Source organism: Vipera ursinii (assembly GCF_947247035.1).
Source record: "Vipera ursinii genome assembly, chromosome: 4".
NCBI lineage: Eukaryota > Metazoa > Chordata > Lepidosauria > Squamata > Viperidae > Vipera > Vipera ursinii.
The window spans coordinates 15,031,145-15,049,559 of record NC_139514.1 but is presented as its reverse complement, the minus strand read 5'-3'; the positions used below and the strand labels follow the sequence as shown (position 1 = coordinate 15,049,559).

Below are 18,415 nucleotides of genomic sequence, written 5' to 3'. Positions count from 1 at the left end.
TACATGGGAGTATCGGGGGACCCCCATCACGACTCGTGCGACCGCATTCTGCACCAGCTGAAGCCTCCGGGTGGTCCTCAAGGGCAGTCCCATGTAGAGAGCGTTGCAGTAGTCTAAACGGGAGGTTACTAGCGCATGAGTGACTGTGCGTAGGGCATCTCGGTCCAGGTAGGGTCGCAACTGGCGCACCAGGTGAACCTGGGCAAAAGCCCCCCTGGTCACGGCTCCTATATGATCTTCAAGGCCCACAGAGAGGGCCCACAGAGAGGGCATCCTCAGGGTGCCACCGGTCAAAGAATGCCGACTGGTGGCCCCCAGGGGGAGAGCGTTCTCTGTGGGTGCACCGGATTTATGGAACCATCTTCCGGTTGAGCTCCGGATGGCGCCCGATCTCCACTCCTTCCGGCGCGATCTTAAAACCCATCTCTTTAAACAAGCTGGCCTGGCCTGATGGGACGGGGTGTGATTTTTATAAATGATTTTAATTCTAAATTTGTATTAATTTATGGGCATTGTTTAATCATGTTTTAATAATTTTAACTTTTGTATCTAATTTTTATGTATTGCCCTGTTCACCGCCCTGAGTCCCTAGGGAGAAGGGCGGTATACAAATTAAATTAATAAATAAATAAATAAATAAATAAATAATAAAATTGAGCCATGAATTGACGAGGACGCCCAAGTTGTGAGCCCTATCAACGGGGGGTAACACCTCACCCCCCATCATTAGAGATGGAATAGTCTGGTTGACCCGAGATACCGGGATACACAGCCACTCAGTCTTGGCAGGATTGAGATGAAGCTTGTTTCTCCCCATCCAGACCCGGACCGCTTCCAGGCAATGGGCCATCACGGCGAGGGCATCACTGGGTTGGTTCAGGGTGGAAAAAAAAATTGGGTATCATCAGCGTACTGATGATACCCCACCCCAAAACCACGAATGATCTCGCCCAGCGGCTTCATATAGATGTTGAACAGGAGGGGCGAGAGAACCGACCCCCGAGGAACTCCACAAACGAGAGGTCTCAGGGCAGACCTCTGCCCTCCCGTCAACACCGACTGCGAGCGGCCCAGGAGATAGGAGAACCACCGTAAAACAGTGCCTCCCACTCCCAACCGCCTGAGATGCCGTAGTAGGATACCATGGTCGATGGTATCGAAAGCCGCTGAGAGATCTAATAGGACTAGGACAGAGGAACAACCCCTGTCCCGAGCCCGCCAGAGATCATTCACCAGCGCGACCAATGCCGTCTCCGTGCTGTGCCCAGGCCTGAAACCCGATTGGTACGGGTCCAGTTAATCAGCTTCATCCAGGAACAGAGGAAGCTGATGCGCCACCACACTCTCAACAACCTTCGCCAGAAAGCGAAGGTTGGAGACCGGACGATAGTTATTTAAAACAGCCGGGTCCAGGGCAGGCCTCTTGAGGAGGGGTCTCACCACTGCCTCCTTCAGGGAGGCGGGGAAGACACCTTCCTTCAAGGAAGCAGTTATTACTGCCTGGAACCAGCCTCGTGTTTCCTCCCGGGCCACATAAACCAACCAGGAGGGGCACGGGTCCAACAAACAGGTGGTGGAGCTCAGCCTCATCATCATCCTGTCCACTATCATCAGGGGAAACAGGATCGAACTCAGTCCAGATAATATGTTCAAGACCGTCTGATTCCTCCACGTCAGATTCCGCCCAGTCAGAATCCAACCTGGTCCGGATCTGAGCGATTTTGTCTGTCAGATGATGACGAAACTCTTCGGCCCGCCCCTGCAAGGGATCCTCCCTTACCTCCTGGTTAAGAAGGGAGCGAGTCACCCTGAACAGGGCGGCCAGGCGATTATCTGCGGACGCGATGAGGGCAGTGAAGTAATTAGCTTTCACTGTCCTCATCGCCGCAAGATAAGATCTTATAAAGATTCTTAACTGCAATCGGTCAGATTCGGATTGGGTGGATCTCCAACAGCTCTCTAGACCCCGTCTCCGACGCTTCATCTCCCGGAGCTCCACAGAAAACCATGGAGCCCAATGGGATCTGCGCCGGGTCAGGGGTCGCAAGGGTACAACACAGTCGAGTGCCTCAGCGGCTGCCCTATCCCAGGCATCAACCAAGGCATCAACTGGGCTGTGAGTGAGGGCGATGGGTATAGACCCAAGCGCCATCTGGAACCGTTCCGGGTCCATTAGGTGCCTGGGGCAGAACCACCTGGTCGGTTCCACAGCCCAGCAGTGGGGGTTAGCATAACAGAAGACCAGCCGCAGGAGATAATGGTCGGACCATGACAGGGGAATAATGACCGGTGAACCCCCTCCCAGATCATCCAACCACTGTCCGGACAGGAACACCAGGTTTGTTTTTTTTGTTGTTGTTGACATTGTTGACATTTGGAGGTTTGTATGAGGCTCACTGTTTTCTTTTTCTTGGTTCTTCTTGCTCTCTCTTACAGAGATCAAGAAACTTCTATTTCTCTGTTCTCTCCTTCTAGGCAGCGATTTGGATTTGGCCCAAAGGCAAGACAGATGACAGCCCAAGAGTTAAAAGTATTTTGAGCACTGACATCCACAACTGACTTACTTCATTCTCTCCAATCATTGCCCTCTACGTTAATAAGCTGTTCAGCATGAAGCATATTTTCAGACTAACTCATCCTAATATTTTTGTTAGTTCTTTTTATTGGACCACTTACACATTCCAGTTATCTGGGATTAAGATGGAAGGTGGGGGGGGGAACTACATTAGAATGTAGAACGGAATATAAAATGCATCTTGTGATATATTCACTCCTGTTTATTGAGATTATGTTTCTAGATGTCATGATGTCTATTTAAACTTGCTATACTCAATGTGGGGTCCATGGATTCCAATGCACTCAAAGTCCCCACATTTGAAATTCGTAAGGATCCTATCCAGTGGTGGGATTCAAATATGTGAACAACCGGTTCTCTGGGTGGATGCCACTTCCGGAAGTCCATTCTGGGCTTGGGCAACAAAAAATTAGCTACTGGTTCTGCCGAAGTGGTGTCAACTGGCTGAATCCCACTACTGATCCTATCTCATGTGACGTTTTATAGAAATCTCATAAAAATAGAAAGTTGGCATGCTGCAGAATGAAAGTCTGCTCTCAGCATTTTTATTTTCAGAATGCTTCTGGACTTCCAACAGGTCAGTAAGAAAAAGGAAAATAAAAAACAAAAGATCAAAGCATATGTTCTGCTTTGAAGTGTGTCCACTTGTGGAGAAAAACAATAAAAGGTAAGGATGGCCAGGAAGATGGATGGCAGATAACATTCCAGTAAAGCAGTGTTTTTAGCTGCGTATAACCACATTACATGTAGTCCTCGACATACAATAGTTCATTTAGTGATTGCTTGAAGTTACAGTGGCACTGAAAAAAGTGAGTTATGATCATTTTTTCACACTTATGACTGTTGCAACATCCCTATGGTCACATGATCAAAATTCAGAAACTTGCAAATGACTCATATTTATGACGGTTGTCATATCCTGGGGTCATGTGATCACCTTTTGGAACCTTCTGACAAGTCAATGGGGAAGCCAGATTTACTTAACAACTGTTACTAATTAACAACTGCAATGATTCACTTAACGACTATGACAACAAAGGTTGTAAAATGGGGCAAAGCTCACTTAACAACTGTCTCACTTAACAATGGAAATTTTGGGCTCAACCGTGATCATAATTCGTGGACTGCCATGTACTTCCATGCTGTAAAGGAACTCATAGCATATTCTCAAAACTCTAACTAGCCTGCCTCCATATCCTTAAAAAAAGAAATCAAATTAGAGAGTTGTGTACTGAAACATTAAAAATTAAAATTTTCTTTTATCGAATTTTGAAATTGCCCATCTCTCTCAGAGAGGAAAAGGGAACCAACACCTTTTCTAGCTGGCCTTCCTGGGAAGGCTTGATGAAAACAGTAATTCAATATCTGGAAGGGTATTGAATCTTCTTAGTACATCTTGAACTAAGGTGTAATTCAAAATGTACAAAGTAGCAGTAGCAATAGCACTGAAATGTCTCTACCTTGGAATTATAATCTATAACTGATGATTTTTAATGTTTTTGTTTTATATTGTAAGCTGCCCAGAGTCACGAGATGGGAGACAAATAAATTTCATAATAAATCAATAAATGTAATAAGCAATGCAGGAACGATTGTGCGTTTATGCCTGAAATTATTCATTTTATTTTCTGGAGCTTTCAAAATTGTAACTGAATTGGGGATTCATCATAAAGGAATTCAATTATTCAAAAAATGGTAGGAGATGAAATTTAGTCTTACATTCTGCAAATTGAATTGCAGCTGTTGCTTGTAAGGTGCAAATTCCTGGGCCAGCTCATATCCCTCATGGTAAAATGTAAATAATCCCTGAAGAAAAGCCAAAAGCTGAAAAAAAGAGAAAAAAACAAGAATAGAATCAAAACTCAAATGAAGCATTTAAAATTCATTACATCCATTGTGTAACTGACAATGTCTGTGAAGATATTAAGAGGGCAAAATGTTAAAACAAAACACGGTTTCTTTTTTTGGCTTTTTCAAAGAAGAATTGAGACTCTGACGCATCATTCTAAGCATAGTTTGTTAGCCCATCTCAGAAGCTGGCTGCTAGCACAAAGAGGCAGTGAGCACAAGTCTTCTGGTTTGTAGCTATGCCATGATGGAACTCAGCCCAAGATGCAAATGTTGCCTCTTTTAAAGTCAGAAATCAGGAGGTAGGCCAGCAGGGATTTCCAACCTTGGCTACTTTAAGACTTGTGACCTTCAACTCCCAGAATTCCCCATCTAGCAAGCTGTCAAGGTTGGATACCCCTACTATGGTGCAAGGATAGGAATAAAAGGCTGACTGGTCCTAAGGAATAAGGAGGTAAGTCAAAAAAGAACATGAAAGGTAAATAGGTAAAGGTTCCCCCGCACATGCGTGCTAGTCGTTTCCAACTCTAGGGGCCGGTGCTCATCTCCGTTTCAAAGCCGAAGAGCCAGCGCTTGTCCGAGGACGTCTCTGTGGTCATGTGGCCGGCATGACTAGATGCCAAAGGCGCACGGAACGCTGTTACCTTCCCACCATAGTGGTCCCTATTTTTCTACTTGCATTTTTACGTGCTTTCGAATTGCTAGGTTGGCAGAAGCTGGGACGAGTAACAGGCGCTCGCTCTGTTACGCGGCACTCGGGATTCGACCCGCCAAACTGCCGACCATCTGATCGACAAGCTCAGCGTCCTAACCCAGAGCCACCGCGTCCCTTGAAAGGTAAATAGGGAGAGATAAAAGAAAAGAAAGAGAGCCAAAGATAAAAGCTCGAGTTGTATCTTATTCAAAATAATTATGTAGTAAGAAACTGAGTCTGAATATTCACCATAACTGCAGAGATCATGCAGCATTGACTAAGATATTTTAGGTCTTCTGCTAACAGTAGATACTTCACAGACCTGTCTCAGAGTGACAGCTTGATAGCTAAAACTTAGCACATAGGTTTACACATGTGGTGGGAGATAAAGGAACAATCAATTGCACTGTCTCCATTCCAGTTTGTAGCAAAAAGGCTGAGTTTTAGGAAGAATGTCCAAAGTAAGATCAAATTTAAGACCAGCTTCCAATTAATCAGAGGATCGTTCTTTAAGCAGTGAGCAAAGCTTTTTATCAAAAGCATTATTAAGGCTTGTTAATACTGCTAATTTCACAGCCAAGGTTGAAGATTTTTTATTATTTTTTTGCAAATGAATGTAAGTTGCCTTAATTTTCCTGATGTCCATCTTTTTTTGTATACCTATCATGCTCCTTAGCTCAATATCAATGCAGTATTAAGGTGTCGCTTCCATGTGAGCAGGTTCAGATTATGTGTTTGTTTTTAGATATCTCCTTACTCTTGGACAACTCCTGACACTAGATGGCAGTCATGGCAAATTGACTGAGAACTGCTACATCTCTTAAAAAGAATTTTAAGTTTCAGAAATCCCTACTTCAAAACGCTTTTGTCAATGCATAAACGGCAGAAAAGTCATACAGTAGAATATGGCACTCGCTGACCAGATACATGCAGAGTCGCTTCTAAACGAGAGGGGCAGCAAATAAATTTAATAAATAAATGTTAGTCTTGTTGTTGTTGTTGTTGTTAGCTGCGAAGTCGTGTCCGACCCATCGCGACCCTATGGACAATGTTCCTCCAGGCCTTCCTGTCCTCTACCATCTTCTGGAGTCCATTTAAGCTCACGCCTACTGCTTCAGTGACTCCATCCAGCCACCTCATTCTCTGTCGTCCCCTTCTTCTATTGCCCTCGATCTATCCCAGCATTAGGCTTTTCTCCAGTGAGTCTTTCCTTCTCATTAGGTGGCCAAAGTATTTGAGTTTTAGCTTCAGGATCTGGCCTTCTAAAGAGCAGTCGGGATTGATCTCCTCTAGGACTGACCGGTTTGATCGCTTTGCAGTCCAAGGGACTCGCAGGAGTCTTCTCCAGCACCATAGTTCAAAGGCCTCAATTCTTTGGCGCTCAGCCTTTCTTATGGTCCAACTTTCACTGCCATACATTGCAACTGGGAAGACCATAGCCTTGACTATACGCACTTTTGTTGACAGGGTGATGTCTCTGCTTTTTAGTGTGCTGTCTAGATTTGCCATGGCTTTCCTCCCCAGGAGCAAGCGTCTTTTAATTTCTTGGCTACAGTCCCCATCTGCAGTGATCTTGGAGCCCAGGAAAATAAAATCTGTCACTACCTCCATTTCTTCCCCATCTATTTGCCAGGAATTGAGAGGGCCAGATGCCATGATCTTGGTTTTCTTAATGTTAAGTTTCAACCCAAGTTTTGCACTCTCCTTCTTCACCCGCAACAAGAGGCTCTTTAGTTCTTCTTCACTTTCTGCCATTAGAGTGGTATCATCTGCGTATCTTAGGTTGTTGATATTTCTTCCGGCAATCTTAATTCCAACTTTTGATTCATCTAGCCCTGCCTTTCTCATGATGTGCTCTGCATATAAGTTAAATAGGCAGGGCGACAGTATACAGCCTTGCCGGACTCCTTTCCCAATTTTGAACCAATCAGTGGTTCCATGTCCAGTTCTCACTGTTGCTTCTTGACCCGCATATAGGTTTCTCAAGAGACAAATAAGATGGTCTGGTACTCCCATCTCTTTAAGAACTTGCCACAGTTTGTTATGATCCACACAATCAAAGGCTTTAGCATAGTCAATGAAGCAGAAGTAGATGTTTTTCTGGAATTCCCTAGCTTTCTCCATGATCCAGCGTATGTTGGCAATTTGATCTCTAGTTCCTCTGCCTCTTCGAAATCCTGCCTGTACTTCTGGTAGTTCTCGATCCACATACTGCTGAAGTCTAGCTTGTAGGATTTTAAGCATGACTTTACTAGCATGAGAAATGAGTGCAATGGTGCGATAGTTAGTCTAGTTTAGTATTATAGAGCTGTATGAACCATCCAGCAAATTTCGGTGTAAAATGTCTTGCATGAATTAACGGTAAAGGGTTCTAAAGTGTCTCTGCAGATCTTCATCAGTTGGAGACTTGTAATTGTGAAGATTTCAGACATGGTTCCTGACTCATCTCAAGCGATTCCACCTGAATTCATATGTAGGTTGGAAAGTGGGTGAGTTGGGCAGGGAGGAAATATCAGTCACCAGTAAGCAGGAAGAAAAAATAACTTTCTAACTAGGTCCTATATGGTGTCCTTTGGTGATGGAATATTGTCTGGATTCCCAGGAGAGAGGGAATGCATTCCAAAGGAGTAAAAGTTAGCAGAGTTTAGAGAAAGAGAATTAAGACATCTCCTGCCTACTGGTTCCCAGAATATATGTTTTATGGTGCAAGTAATTGCTTTAGTTTGACTTCTGTCTATAGGCGAGGAACAACAAAGGAAACTGCTTAGAAGAGTCTCGATCTTTCTTGTTTTTTGGAGCCTGACACACTTTAGAGTCAGACATGTCAAACTTGCGGCATCACGTGACATTGCGCAACGTATCGGGACGGATTTGCCATTGCCGGCAATGGGGTGGGCATGGCTTCTGCATGATGCATCCGGTTGGCGGGCCAGCAGTTTGACACCCCTTCTTTAGATGAAGAGTTTTTCTGTACCTGGAGTAATGTCTACAAGGTTGAACAGTCTCCCAACTGTGGCAGCAAGACATTTTTCATTCCATTACTGCCAACCACAGGTGTCTTCATGATCTAACATTTTGTCCAAAATGAGAAAAACAGTGTCATGCCATCATTATGCAAGCTGTACCCTTTTCATGCATCAACACAAAACTGCTGTTGCCATCTTCACCTTCTTTTGGCTGTGCTGCTCCCAACGAATGTCTGATTTTTGCCACTTTCTTTCTTCTTTCTTTCTTTTTCTTTCTTTCTTTCTTTCCTTTCTTTTTCTTTTCTTTCTCTCTCTCTCTCTCCCTCCCTCCCTCCCTTCCAACAGTAAGAGGATGCAAATGCAAAAATTGTGGGGAGAAAGACCAAGCAAGAAAGCAAGCAAAAGAACATGAAGTCAAGCACAGTTGGGCTAAAGAAAACAGGGCATCCTGGGAGGGTCTTGCTCTGCCCCACTTTAGAAATGCAAGTAGAAAAAGCCATTTCTGGATGGGTGGGTGCGCCTGAGGAACATGTCTAGGAGGATCATTCAAACTATATAATAGGCAAAGTCCTCTTCTGCACTTGTGCCACCTGCTTCTTGGAAGATAATTATGCTTGTTCAAAAATTACCCTGCAGTAAAGATAATTTAATAAGTATCTGTGTGTAAAATGTGGTTGGGAGAAAGGATTAACTGTTTTTAATCTGATCTCAGTAATTAAAATCTAATTTTCAACCGGCAGGATTTTAATCACACCATTCAGATCTTAAAACTGAATAACAGTAAGTTTACAAGCTTCTCCAATTTCCTTCGAGACCTACCAAAAAAATCAAAATCCTTTTTCTATTTCTGATCCAACAAATGGTGACATATAAATTCCCAGTTCAGATGCAATATTTATCAAACTGGTTTATTGCAATAACCCATTGTTATAACCCAGCCAGGTTTAGAAACAATACTGAAGTTAAATCAAGAAGCAAAACCTTTGGGTCTCCTTAGGCTATCCTAGCTATTATTTATTCCAATTTGAATTCAGCCACTAAGTTGGTTTTCATGGGATCCATCTGAATGTCAGACAGCAACCTCTTTTGTGGTTTTCATGAATACACAGTAGCCAGATGAAATCTATTTGTTGTTTGTATTTTGGTGTTACTTAAAGTAGATAATATTAATGTTCACTTTAATTTACCATAATTATATATATATGACTGAATTATCCTTCTTTCTGGATTCTTTAAGTGAATAAAAGCAATGAAAACAGATTTTAAAAAGTTAAAACAGTTAAGTCAACAGATAATCTATGCATTTTAAAACTTTTATAAAAGCCACAAAGTATGTTACTACTTCAACTAAAGAAATAAAGTCTTGAAGTTGAATTCATAGATATATCTAGTGCCTACTTAGTTTTCTTGGCAATAACATAGAAAAGGCTTGTTATTTGTCTCTTCTGGGATATTCCTTCAATTTGCCAGTTTAGTTTACAACCCATGTACAACCCATCCAAGCCCTAACCAGGAAAGAAAGTACTTAGCCTTCAAGTCTAAACAAGATCAACTAGATCAGGCATGTCAAACTCGCGCCATCACATGACATCGCACAACGTATCGTTATTTTTTCCCCATTGCCGGCAATGGGATGGGCATGGTTTCAGCGCGACACATCTGGCCCATGGGCCAGCAGTTTGACATGCCTGAACTAGATAGTGTCACCTTAAAGATCTTATAGGAAACACATTCTAAAACCTTGGGATAATCATAGAAAACTTGAGTCAATGTCTGATGAGTCATCAGCAGGTTGCTAAGTTAGCTTCTAAGAAATTTAGGTCCTTAAAAGCAATCATCATCATTTTTTCTCTAGAGATATACCAAGAGTGGAATAACTTTTATTATATGAGCAATATGAAGATTAACCTAGTTGCCAAATTTTAAACCAGTTGCCACATTTAACACTAGCCCAGAGATTTACTGGAGAAGTTGAGCCTATAAATTACCAACCCATGTAAATCTGATTAATTTGTTTTAGAAACAGATGATCCTGTGAGAGGGCTCCTATACTTGTTTCTCTTTATTACAACTTGACCTTGAGGTATTCAGAAAATAATTGCTCTTGTTTGCAACTTATCAAATTTCACTTCAATCATGCTTTAGTCTTCCACAACTTACTGCCCAGCTTTGTTGTTCCTGTGTATAGCATTATTCAGATCTTTAAAGCAGGAAATACAGAACCTCCTACTCTTATTGCATTTGCCCAAGAGATGCTTACTATATGTTTTCAGTTTTTTTAGGCTGCCTGAGCACTTTCCAAGCTTTTATTCTGTGGTAAGATGGGCGGCCAATTCAGTTAATAAATATTTATGTTTCATCCCCATTCTCTCTGCCTTTAGTGCCTTCTTCAAATTTTTGCTGTATTTTTAGGGCTTTTTTCAAAAAATGCACAAAATGTGGCAAAAAAAATTACCCCCCTGGTAAGTACCTGGAGTATTTGAGAGAAATATTGCTGACTTATGCACCACTTGACAAGCCTTTATAAAATTAACCATTTGTTTTACATCTGGGCAACATTTTGGGAACAAGCCCCTAAACCTGCAGATCCCTGAGCATCAATAAAGCAACATCTCAATGGTTATGTATTATGACCTTGGTTTTCTCACTGAGTCTTATGGAGTCATAAAAAATTCAATTCTTATGGCCTCTATATTGAAGGAGTAGACCTTCCTTCTTTTTGCTTCTATGATCCAATGTTAAAATGGAGTGGCTGAGGAACCACATAAAGAAAAAAATCCAAGGTTCAAAAATACTGAGAACCATACTTTGATCCATGTGCCAAATTTGATCCCGGTGGAAGCAGTAGCAGGAGAATCATCTCATCAGCACATTATGCCCTGGTTGACAGACAAGATTGAAAAAAAATGGCACCTTGGATAGGAAACAATACTCCAGATGGACTTAGATTACCAGGCCTAAATGAACATGTGCCATTATTTCCTCATATTTCCTCCTTGTTTAGGCTTCAGAATATTATAAGAAACTGAACTGTTTAAAAGTGCATTTGATGTACAGATATTGCTATCTATTTTTATTGATTTTTGGTTGGCTGTTTCAGGATTTTTCATGTAACTTAATTGTGAAAACTGCTTACTGCTTATTTGATGGTTGTATTTGTAGTTATGAAATTGTAATTGTAGGCTGGAAATTTTATTATTATGACTATAGCCCCCAGGGAATTTCTCAACTCTTGTGGACAAGAGATCCAATCAATCAGCAAGCATTTTCTGTGGAAATATTACCCTAATACTGCCTGCCTTTTGAAACTAAGGCCTCAAGGATATTGAGAAATATAGCATAATATTATCATCAAGCATCTCACCGACTGTATATTTAGGAATTGAGGAAGAGGATACCTCTAAGCAAATGTGTTTGGATGCAATCATGGATCTGAGATGGAAATTTCTATGTCTGGAAATTTCTATCTATCCTAGGAGATGTTAACTCTGCTTTGCTGCTGGAGAAAGTCATTATCAGTCTAGATACTCCCCTTTAGCAAATTTTAGAGTGTCTTGTGTTGCTGCAAAAGTAAAAGATGCCTGCTGCAGAATATCTATAACACTATAACAAAGGTGTAGCATCCACACCTTTCTTTTGATGGCTGAATGGCTTCTTGTTTCCATAATAAGGACCCAAGCTGTTGCCCATTTCAGCACAATTATTTTTTTAAATGATCTAGGCCTCTGCATTAACTTGAAAATTCTTACCTTTTTACATATAACCTCTTCAACAGCACCTCTTTAACTTTGCGAAACAGAGGAAGTGGATAACTGTGAACCACTCTTGGCAGCCAATGTTTGCTTAGGTGCATGGTTGTATGAACCTAGCTACAGATGTGAACCAGTTTTGATTTTTTGAAATATTCTCCACTGATATCCTCCTCATAACTGCTGGTAATCTCTTCTCACTTATATTCAACGCTTCTTTTTGGGCTAAACTCAAGGAAACTTGTACCAAGGAACCCGGTTTTTCTCCCTTAAAATCCAGTCACACATCTTGATGTGGAGGAGAGGACAGGAATAGTCTTCAGATTAGACAAATTTGGACCAGGTCAGAGACAATCCCTACATAAATAACTTAAGAACTTGCAATTCTTAAAAAAAATCCACAGATTATCTAGTACTTAGTGCTTGATATCTAGGACTGGAGCATTTGGAGATTTATCTTGTTACTCATCTTGTGGGTTATTCATGTACAAAGGATTTACATGGCCAGATGTTAGACTGAAGTTCCTGCGTACAGCAGGATGAAACATGGGCTTCTTGGAACTAAATGTGAACAGGTCCTTTTTTTCTCTTATTCCTCCTGCTTCTTAAGGAGGTAGTAAAAGGTGTCAGAGAAGGAACAATGATCGCATTAATCATTTCTTGGTAGCCGTTTACAGTTTTCTTTCATCTGTTCCAGAGTTAATTAGAAAATGCCTCAGAATCTGATCTTCTTCAGATTTAATCTTGCACTAAACCACTTAGGTATCTAAGATGACTGCCTCAGAGTGTGGAGGGTCTCTTCATCTTCAGCATTAACACCAGATGTTCAACTGTACTGGTGATGGCCAGGAAGCCACCCACGTGGTGATCTTCTGTTGTAGCGCCAAGTGAAAATATTTCCCTTGTTTATCCTATCAACGTTTACTGGATCCACACGCTTCTCCAAAGACAGTTTCTTGTTCCTGATGTCTCTCTAGTCTAAGAAATTGACCACATCTTATTTGAAAGTTTCTTGCCATCATTTTCCACAAACAGGTGGATTTGTTATTCTAATGTCTCTGAACCGTAAACCTTCAGGGCCTTTTGTCTATTGTGATTTCAGATCATTTTTTTTCCCTAAGAAGCTGATAGTCATGTCTGCTTGCAAAGTCAGCAAGCTGGCTGCCCTCAAGGTGAACTAGCCAGATCTTATTTTTCACAAGGATAAAGCTTCCTTTTGCATTATTTTTGACAAAGCTTGTGATTATATACTACTGTAGCCAGGAATTAATTCTACCTCTTTTTCCCCCCATACCTGTTGACTCCTTTAAATTTCAGGCATACTTCACTAGAATATAGAACATAGAACAAGAGGGTTGGAAGGGACCTTGGAGGTCTTCCAGTCAACTCCCTACTCGAGCAGGAAACCTTATACTATTCCAGACAAATGGCTGTCCAATCTTTTCTTGAAAACCTCGTGACAATCTGTCATTCTCCATCAAAGTAGAATACCTCTCTATTAGATCAACATACCGCCATAGGTTTGGCTTATGACATTTTATGGCTTTCATAACTTAACCCTTCGCATGCATTGTTGGACCATCTGCCATTTACCTCAGAGATGCTACTGCTAATTATCTGAAGATCAGCTCCATGATCCCAACCTTCAACCTTCAGCCTTCACAAAGCGCTGTAAGTTGGTATTTAGGCTGGAGTGTAAACTGGTTTCCACAGGCCAGTTCATTCTTCACTTATTCTGATACTACCTGCCCTTGCATTTGTAAGTATTTCACCCACTTATGAGATGCACAGAGATCAGAAACGAAAAGGAACATATTATCTACCCGTAGTAATGCTTCTTCCAAGAGTCGTTATGCTACACCGTAACCCTTCTATCCCCATGCAGGGAATCCAAACTTGCCATTTTGTAATCTGTTTTATTTCTAGCTGTATCAGTTCAAGAAACTGTGTAGAAAATGCCTATGTTCAGTGAAAAAAAAGTCTGAATAATTTTTTATAGCAACACCACAGTTGCAGGTCAGCATCCTTTTCCTTACATTGTTTGAAGTCTTCTTGGTGGATCAAGTAGCATTCTTGGATAGGCAATCCAAGTTGCTATATAGGCCAGGATGGCTCTCCATCTATAAACAACTTGTAGACATTTAAACAATGTTTTCTACCAACTTCACGTTTTAAAGGAGTAAATTTAGGTCCTAGGGATAGTTGGAATTATTTGCTGAGCAGAGCAGATTTCAGGGGAAAAAAAAGATATGAGCTTCCCACACCAGAAAACCTATCACAGGGGTGGGCAACTATGGTTCCTTTACGGCCTGTGGACTTCAACTCTCAGAATTCCTGAGCTAGCTGTGTCATTCTGGGAGTTGAAGTCCACAGGCCGTAAAGGAACAATAGTTGCTTGTCCCTGACGTATTATGTCCCCGTTTTTATTCTTCAAATTTATGGACTTTCAACTCCTCAAATGCTTCAATTCCATAGTAATAGCCATACTGGCTAAGGAACTGAGAGTTAAAAGTCCAAACATCTGGAGAATGTCCAGACTGGAAAAAGCTGCTGGAGAAACAGCCACCACTTTAAGAGCCACCCAGCTTCAGCAAAACCATCCTAAATAAATTTCTTCTTGGCAGACAAACTTGAATTGTTTAAGACTACCCCTTCTAAAAATATATGCACAGACGAATACCAAAGAACTCCTGATAACTATTCCACTTTTTATTGACAGAGTGATGGTTATCAAAAGTCACTTGCCTCTCCTCTCTTGCCAGATTGCCAGCAACTTTGTTTAAAACTGATTATTCAAATATATTTCGCGGTAGCTGTTACTTTTTCTCTCTCTTCCCTAGTTTTTTTAAAAGAGGAACTAGGAAGATAATAACTGCTTGGCTGATGAACTGAAGGGTAGAGGTTAAATTCCTACCAAAATCGTCTTCCTGTGAGAATGAGATGACCAAACAATCTCAGGGTCAACAACATTACATAAAAATAAATACAAGACTATTTGAGGTTTCAGATACTGTGTTTTGTTGGCTGGAGCCTTAAAGTTACTGGCACACTCATGGTTTGAGCTGTGTTAAACTTTGATTTATTGAACTGGTTAATTTAGGGATTCAGAGAAAGGTTAATGTTTGTGGATCAACATATAATTATCTCCAACAAAACATTAAACATGTTCATCGCTGCACAGTTGCAGTACCAAGTTCCAAACGAGCCACTATAGATTAATTACATTAATTACTTATTAATTCAAATCCAAGGTTTTTCAAAAGTGTCATTTTGTACGATTGGAACAATCGGGGGATGCATCGTTATATGCGAGACGGCTCATAATCTTTTGTGGCTCTACTTAATAAAACAGAACTGTTTATAAATACACTTTTCATGAGACATCAGCTAAAGTGGTTAAGCACACATTCTCATCTACAGTTAGAGATCTCTTGAAAATGGTTATGGGGTGAAATTGTGTCACTAGCAGTTGTGCAATTAAAGTTTGCAGAACTTCTCTTTTGTTTGTTTCTTGTAAGGAAGACTGGTAACTGCTGCCCTTCCCGTGCTCATCAAACCCAAATCCTCTGAAGCTGGGCCATCAATGCAGCCACTGAAGATATAAATTTTATGCTTTCAGTCATTGTGTTTTGCTATATCCTGACTGCTCTGAAAAGAGTCAACAGGAGGAAGATCAGAATTCAATTTGTGGAGTCCTGATGTCCTCTAAGCTTGGTTGTTTGCTCTCAGATGTTTCATGTGGGGTTTGCTTATTTGTCCTCGACCTACGACCACAAGTAAGCCCCGAATTTCCATTGCTAAGTGAGACATTTATGAAGTGAATTTTGCCCCATTTTACGACCTTTCTTGCCAGAGTTGTTAAAGTTATTAACACGGTTGTTAAGGGAATCTGGCTTCTCCATTGACTTTGCTTGTCAGTAGGTCGCAAAATACAATCACATGACCACAGGCCACTGCAACTGTCATAAATATGAGTCAGTTGTCAAGTGTCTCATCACATAACTGTGGGGATGCTGCAATGGTTGTAAGTGTGAAAAACGGTCATCAGTCACTTTTTTCAGTGCTGTTATAACTTCGGACAGTCACTAAACAATCTATTGTAAATTAAGAACTATCTGTACTCACTAACACTGATGATGTTACCTAGTTGGACAATGAAACATCAACAAGCAAACATCCAAGCTCAGAAACCAGCAAGGACTCCACAATTCATCCCTGAGATACATATATTCTCTTTTTTTCAGAGTTCAATTTTATCTATATTACGCCCCCTACAACCTGACTTTGGTCGAATCTATTTAGAAATTATTTGGCTGAAATTATTTGCTAAAAGAACCGGGCTGGAGCATAATAGTTCCACTTTTATAAATATTTTCCATATTCTTCTTTATTATTCTTAAATAAAAGGTCAAATAGATTTATTGAAACCTGAAGAACAGTTTCTCTGGCAAGCATTTTAGCCAATTTTTACATTATGAAATTCTAGTTGCACAAAAAGCACTGCCATTAAAATGTCACACAGATAGATGGCAAGCCATATGCAATTTTATTCCACAGTGGATGAGAAAACCTTTCTGTGAACTTTTTTTTTTTAAAAAACATGATTTAGTTTAGACTTTCAGTTGTTTATGGGAGAAATTTTGACTCATATATTTTACCTGATTTACATTCCTTGAGAGGGTATAATCCTGGTTATTAAGAACTGCATCCACTAGGAATCATAAGACTCTTTAGAATTTCACTAGCAGGTCCTTATTAAAGTAACCAATATTTAGATAGCTTGACCGCTAGTTAGCTTTAGCTCAGTTGAGATGTTACAATCTACATTTAGGAATATAGAATAACAGAGTTGGAAGTTGAATATTATGGAAAAGTAGCCTAGTCTATCAATCCTATGAATTATTTGTATTTTGGTCTGTATGTAGAAGCATGTTGGCTATAGCAAATAGGATTATTAAAACTTACAGGCTCAACAAATTCAAACTTCTTTCTCTCTTGTACTTCTTGGATTTTGAAGACGTATTCTAATGATGCTTCATAAAAATTTTGATGTTCTCTGTCAATCTGGGTATCTGCCTAAAATTGAAACATAAAATGATTGTAAAATATACAGTTTATTATTAGTGTTGTTATAATTGTGTCAGGAAAGTCTTATGAAACAGAAGCGCCATAACAGTTTAATATATCCTATAAAAAGGAAACACAAGATAAATTCTCATGGTTAGGCATTCTACTGGATTAGGAGAAGCAAATAAATAAAAAGAAATCTATAGGAATAGATAGATCAGCATGCAAACCTAAGTACTGCAAAGTATACAATCATCTGAGATTCACATTTCCATGAAAGGAAATGCAATGACCTAATCAAAGAGTTGCTACAGTAAACTCACTCTTATTTTCAGACATGATGAATTATTTGGTCTGAGAACTATTAAAAAAAATCAGAGCAAGAAATAGTTCTTAGGGGTTTTTTTTTTGGGGGGGAGTTACTTCCGATGTAACTTAGTTTTATTTAGAATTTTCTCCGATCAAGAACATAAATGATTATGTTAAAGACTGGAGTAAGTTAGATCAAACTCAAATTAATTGTTAGACGAAATATATTCCTCTTATGGAAAAGAAAAGGAAAAAGTACTATATAAATCTCCATGAGTTAAAAGTGAGCAGAGGTTCATTGTGTAATCATGTGCTGTCTGTCTGTCCGTCCATCCATCCATCCATCCATATAAATAATGATGGTCAGCCATCATTATCAGAACTCAGATTCAGAAGTATAACAGGAAGGATTATAAAGAAAGAAGTTAAAAAGAAATGCACTGTCCCTCACGAATGTACATTAATTCTACAACCCACATCTAAAATTTATTCAGTGAAATATGGATAAATGATAAAGTCAGTCTAGAAACTATTTATTATACGATCAAGATTTATAAAGCAAAGACTTCAAAGAACTAAGGAATGCATAGGGCATTTTTACTGGTCTCAAGCCAAAGACAGATACTTCTACAAATCCCATTGAATCAATAGTACTTTAGTAAGATCATTCCCTTGGACTGCAAGGCGATCAAACCGGTCAGTCCTAGAGGAGATCAATCCTGACTGCTCTTTAGAAGGCCAGATCCTGAAGCTAAAACTCAAATACTTTGGCCACCTAATGAGAAGGAAGGACTCACTGGAGAAGAGCCTAATGCTGTGAAAGATTGAGGGCAATAGAAGAAGGGGACGACAGAGAATGAGGTGGCTGGATGGAGTCACTGAAGCAGTAGGCGTGAGCTTAAATGGACTCCAGAAGATGGTAGAGGACAGGAAGGCCTGGAGGAATGTTGTCCATAGGGTCGCGATGGGTCGGACACGACTTCGCAGCTAACAACAACAACAACAAGATCATTCAGTAGATGTCCAGAGGACTTATAAGCAATTAATGTCCTTCACTTTGGGTAACTGTCTATTGAGATAAAGTTAATCACAAAAAAAACTTTAGCAACCTTAGAGAACTTCTGGAAAATACAGAGGACAATTTTGGGGTTCAATGCACCAAAAAGTAAGGTGTAATCCAGTCTTTTCTATTATGGCATTTACTAGG

General features: G+C 40.4%; 1 protein-coding gene across 1 annotated transcript in view; it reads right to left on the bottom strand.

Moving 5' to 3' along the window:
• The window catches only part of ARHGAP42 (Rho GTPase activating protein 42), a 172,730-nt gene that overhangs the window by 50,700 nt on the left and 103,615 nt on the right, over positions 1-18,415 (bottom strand). The window contains exons 6-7 of the mRNA XM_083361927.1: positions 16,798-16,908; positions 4,295-4,399 (exon numbers count right to left, since the gene is read on the bottom strand). Of these exons, the coding sequence (XP_083218053.1) occupies positions 4,295-4,399; positions 16,798-16,908 (216 nt within the window). The remainder of the gene's footprint in view (positions 1-4,294; positions 4,400-16,797; positions 16,909-18,415) is intronic.